Source organism: Eimeria acervulina, genomic scaffold (assembly GCF_000499425.1).
Source record: "Eimeria acervulina Houghton genomic scaffold, Eah_scaff147, whole genome shotgun sequence".
Taxonomy (NCBI): Eukaryota; Apicomplexa; class Conoidasida; order Eucoccidiorida; family Eimeriidae; genus Eimeria; species Eimeria acervulina.
Genome location: NW_013549174.1, coordinates 7501 through 12500, shown reverse-complemented (window position 1 = coordinate 12500; position 5000 = coordinate 7501). Strand labels below are relative to the sequence as shown.

Genomic DNA, 5000 nt, shown 5'->3' with positions numbered 1-5000 from the left:
AGGGCGCCGAGCGAAACCTCACGAAGGTAAACCCTAAACCCTAAACCCTAAACCCTAAACCCTAGTGGTGTGTGCCTGCCTCAGTGTGGCTCGATGCAGTCGATGCGGTGTGGTGGTTTAGGGTTTAGTCTTTAGGGTTTAGGGTTTAGGGTTTAGGGTTTAGGGTTTGTGGCTTTCTATGCAGACCCTCTCAGCAGCGAATATAAATAGCAGCAACAACAGCAGCAGCAGCAGCAGCATTTATGATGAGCGGCTATATCGCGGCAGCAGCAGCAGCAGCAGCAGCAGAACAGCAGGTGCAGCAGCAGCAGCAGCAGCAACAGCGAAGCGCATGCAGGGTAGCAGCCGTGCAGCAGCAATTGCAGCAGCAGATGCAGAGGAGTTGATGTACGCTCGTTTGGTGCTGCTGCGTCAGCAGCAGCAGCAGCAGCAGCGGCTGCAGCAGCAGCAGCAACAGCAGCAGCTGCGGCAGGAGCGCAAAAGAAAAAAGAAATCGTTTGTATTAGATGAGAATACATCTGATGAAGACACAGAAAAGCCCTTTTATAATAGTTTAGGTGGTGGAGCTGCGGATACACCTGAAGCTGCAGCAGCAGCAGCAGCAGCAGCAGCAGCAGCAGGGATGGATTTGCTGCTGCATAAAGGCAAACCTATTGCTGCAATGGGAGACGATGAATTGAGAGCATCTGCTGCTGCTCTCGTGCAGCAGAAGGCTTTAGCAGAAGAAGAGGCAGGAGAGCAGCAAAGTAAACCCTAAACCCTAAACCCTAAACCCTAAATCCTCAGTGCAGCACATGTGTATGCTGTTGCTTCCCCTTCTACAAACCCTTCCGCAGACAAAGTGCTGAAAGATGAGAGTTTAGGAGCAAGTGTTTGCGGCCTACAGTTTAGGGTTTAGGGTTAGGTGTCTAGGGTTTAGGGTTTAGGGTTTAGGGTTTAGGGTTTAGGGTTTGTGTGCAGTGCTGGAGGGAGACTTGCTATTTTCTGGGGGTGGTTCGGAGGCCCCGAAAAGCCGAAGAGAAGTAATGAAAGAAATAATAAGCAAGAGCAAAGAAGCCAAGGCGCAGGTAAACCCTAAACCCTAAACCCTCGCTTAAGCGCTGAGGCCTGACGAGCAAGGCGCAGGACAGCGCCAAACCCTAAACCCTAAACCCTTTGCTTAGAGTCTTGCTGTGCTTTATTGCTGACGAGTAGAGCCTCTGCGCATGCTTGGACTGCTTAGCGATTGGGGTTTAGGGTTTAGGGTTTAGGGTTTAGGGTTTAGGGTTTGGCTTGTTCGATGCAGCATGCACGCGAAGCAGAGGAGCAGCAGCAGCTGCTGCAGCAACTCGAGCTGCAGTTTGCTGCCGTTAGAGAAGACCTTCCATTTGTTAAACCTAAACAAAAGGAACCGTGAGGGTTTAGGGTTTAGGGTTTAGGGTTTAGGGTTTAGGGTTCACTGGGAACGATGCAGCAGCACGCGAGGGTCCGCAAGCCCTCAGGGTTTAGTGTTCAAAATTGAGGGTTTAGGGTTTAGGAGAAAGGGTTTATGTTTTAGCATTAAGGGCCTAGGGTTTAGGGTTTAGGGTTTAGGGTTTAGGGTTTGATTGCGGTTTAGGAGCCTTGAGGATCTGCTGGCGAAATACACAAAGGACGGGGGAAAGCAGCAGGAGGAGACGGAGCAGCAGCAGCAGCAGCAGCAGCAGCAGCAGCAGCAGCAGCAAGAAGAGAAGAAGCCATCACTCTTTGGCTTCCTTCAAAACAGCAGCAGCAGCAGCAGCAGCAGCAGCAGCAGCGGCCCCTTGTTGCTTTTGGATCCTGAGGACAGCAGCAGTGCTTCAGCAGCGCCAGGTGCAGCAGCAGCAGCAGCTTCTGCTGCTGCAGCTCCAGCAACAGCAGCAGCAGCAGCAGCAGCAGCAGCAGCAGATTACGATAAAGCAGCAAGGATGCTGCGGTTCGTGCCGCGAGTAGCAGCAGGAGAGAAGCTGCTAACAGACGAAGAGCTGCATGCAAAAGCAAAGAAGAAGCTGCTGCAGCAGCAGAAGAAGCAGCAGCAGCTGCTGCAGCAAGAGCAGCAACAAGGTACGACTATCACCAATATCCATAAACGCTAAATAACTCGCAGGTTTAGGGTTTAGGGTTTAGGGTTTAGGGTTTAGGGTTTATAAAGCAACTCGCTGCACGGTTTAGGGTTTTCGCATTAACTCTAAACCCTAATACGCAGTATATACAGCTGAATGTGAAAGCGGTGGCGCATCTAGGGTTTATGCCTGGGGTTTAGGGTTTAGGGTTTAGGGTTTAGGGTTTAGGGTTTGGGGTCAATTGCGCAGAGGAGGAGGAGCTGAGGAAAGAAGAAGAAGGGTTTTGGGATCAAGCTGCAGAGACAGCTGCTCCTAGCAGCAGCAGCAGCAGCAGCAGCAGCAGCGACAGCAGCAGCAGCGACAGCGAGAGCAGCAACGAAGAAGAAGAAGAAGAAGATGATGATGATGATGATGAAGACGAAGAAGAAGAAGAGCTGCAAGAGCTGCTGCAGCAGGAAGGAGACGAGGAGACAGATGAAGAAGTAGCAGCAGCAGCAGAAACAGAAGCAGCAGCAGCAGTAGCAGAAGCAGCAACAGAAGCAGCAGAAGCAGCAACAGAAGCAAAAGCCGATGCAGCAGCAGCAGAAGCAGCAGCTGCAGCAACAACAACAGCAGCAGCAGCAGCAGCAGATGCTGCTTCAGAGGCAGACAGTCGCCGCGCCGACGGCTCTGCCCGCTCAGCAGCAGCAGCAGCAGCAGCAGCAGCAGCTGCTGCTGCTGCTGCTGCTGAGATAGACAGCGACGAGGAGGAGCTGGTGCTGCAGCAGCAGCGGCAGCTGCTGACAAATGAAGCTTATGAACTGCTGCTGCCCTTCAAGCCCGCGCTTCCTAAACAAGTTGAAGAAGTGCAGCAAATATTTGCAGACTGGAAACCCTCGTCGCAAGCTAAACTGCTGCACCGGTAAACCCTAAACCCTAAACCCTAAACCCTAAACCCTGATGCCTCCTGACTCCATAGGTGTCTGCGTAAACCCTAAACCATACTGCTCGGGCTTAATTGCTGTAGGCGTAAACCCTAAACCCTTAAACCCTAAACCCTAGCCCGAAGCCGACGCGCTGAACCCTAAACCCTAAACCCTCATGATTGTGCATGCAGCTATTTAATTATCTACTCTCCTGACGACCCGAAGTATACACCTAAAATGACGCTGCTGTTGAAGGGTTTGCTGCTGCACCTCGTGCTGCAGTGCCGCAGCAACATCTGCGACGGAACAGGTAAACCCTAAACCCTAAACCCTTATTCCAAGGCTGGGGCCTAAGGCGTAGGTAACAAACCCTTAATTCAAGCGCTACTATATACAGAAACCCTAGAACCAAAACCCTAGCCAGAAACCCTAAACCCTAAACCCTAAACCCTTGCCTTTGTTGCGCAGGAGCTTCTTTCTTTGAGTTGTGGCAGCACCTGCAGCCTCCGCTGCTGCAGCTGCTGCAGCACTCAGCAGCAGCAGCAGCAGCAACACGCTTCTTTAAGCCTTTGCTGCTGCATATGGCTTGCCGAGTTGCTGCTGGAGATGAGGAGCTGCAGCAGCAGCTGCGCCTAGAGATTGCCGGTGCTGCTGATGCTGCTGGATCTGCTGCAGCAAAAGCAGCAGAGGAGGCAGCAGGGACCGAAGAGCTGCAGCAGCTGCTGCTGCAGCAGCTGCCGCAGCAGCTGCAGCAGCTGCTGCAACAGCAAGCAGCAGCAAACCAGAGAGACCTTCGATGCCTTCTCACCTCCACTGATATTGCTGTGCTGCAGCTGCTGTTTTGCTGCTTCCCGCTGCAGCAGCAGCGGCAGCAACACCTCTTGCAGCTGGGGTTTCATCTGCTAGAAGCAGCAGCAGCAGCAGCAGCAGCAGCACAACACGCAGATGTGCTGCCAATCTGCCCTCCCCGCATTCGTTTGCAGCTGCGACGCATGCAGCAGCAGCAGCAGCAGCAGCAGCAGCAGCAAGAGCAGCAGCAACAGCGGGAACCGCTCAAGAAGGGTCAGCAGGAGTTGCAGCTAGAGCAGCAGCAACTGCAGCAGCAGCTGCAGCAGCATCTGTCGCTTGCACCGCTGCCGCTGAGCCCTTCTGGCGTAGCAGCAGCAGCTGCAGCAGCAGCAACAGCAAACGATGTGCTGCAGCAGCAGGAATCGAAGCCAATAAGCGGAGCTAGAGAGACATTTGCTGCTGTGCCTCCTCCGCTGTCTGCTGCTGCAGCACCGCTTGCTGCTCAGCTGCTGCTGCTGCAGCGACGTGCTGCTGCTGCTGCAGCACCGGAAGACGGCTGCTTCTTCCCCTCTTCCTTCTCACTGGCAGCAGCACTGCTGCACACAGCAGCACAGCAGCTGCTGCTAATAGGCAAGCAACAGCAGCAACAGCAGCAACAGCAGCAACAGCAGCCACAGCAGCAACAGCAACAGCAGCAGCAGGAAGAGCAGCGCTACGCAACAGAAGTGCTGCAGCCAGACCTCGAGGAGTCTGTACTCCGCGTCCTGCAGCAACAGCAGCAGCAGCAGCAGCAGCAGCAGCAGAAGCAGCAGCAGCTGCTGCAGTGGGAGGGTTGGGCTGACTTTGGATTTTCTGTGGCGACCACCGCCCTGGCCATGCTCCAAACCCTCGTAAACCCTAAACCCTAACACTAGGCCCTAATCCTAATCCCTAAACCCTAATCCTAAACCCTAATCCTAAGCCCCAAACCCTAATCCCAAACTCTAAGCCCTAAACCCTAACCCTAAATTCTAAACCCTAGTTCTAAAAACCCTAATTGTAAACCCTAAACCCTAGTTGTAAACCCTAAACCCAAATTCTAAACCCTAAACCCTAATACCAAACCCTAAACCCTAATTCTAAACCCTAAGCCTGAGTACTACACCCAAGTTAAACCCTCAGCCTATTCTGCCGCGCGCATACCGGGGAGTAAGAGAGCTTTAGGGTTTAGGGTTTAGTTGTGATGTTGCTGCTTCTGCTGCAGCGG

At 53.3% G+C, this 5000-nt stretch overlaps 1 protein-coding gene across 1 annotated transcript in view; it reads left to right on the top strand.

Moving 5' to 3' along the window:
• Positions 1-5000, top strand: part of EAH_00020960 (hypothetical protein, conserved) — a gene marked incomplete at both ends in the record, with an annotated part of 6143 nt that overhangs the window by 133 nt on the left and 1010 nt on the right. Inside the window, 9 exons of the mRNA XM_013393515.1 lie at positions 1-26; positions 185-746; positions 961-1067; positions 1265-1392; positions 1598-2061; positions 2310-2961; positions 3248-3275; positions 3460-4644; positions 4998-5000. The exon at positions 1-26 is cut by the window's left edge and continues 133 nt beyond it; the exon at positions 4998-5000 is cut by the window's right edge and continues 354 nt beyond it. Of these exons, the coding sequence (XP_013248969.1) occupies positions 1-26; positions 185-746; positions 961-1067; positions 1265-1392; positions 1598-2061; positions 2310-2961; positions 3248-3275; positions 3460-4644; positions 4998-5000 (3155 nt within the window). The remainder of the gene's footprint in view (positions 27-184; positions 747-960; positions 1068-1264; positions 1393-1597; positions 2062-2309; positions 2962-3247; positions 3276-3459; positions 4645-4997) is intronic.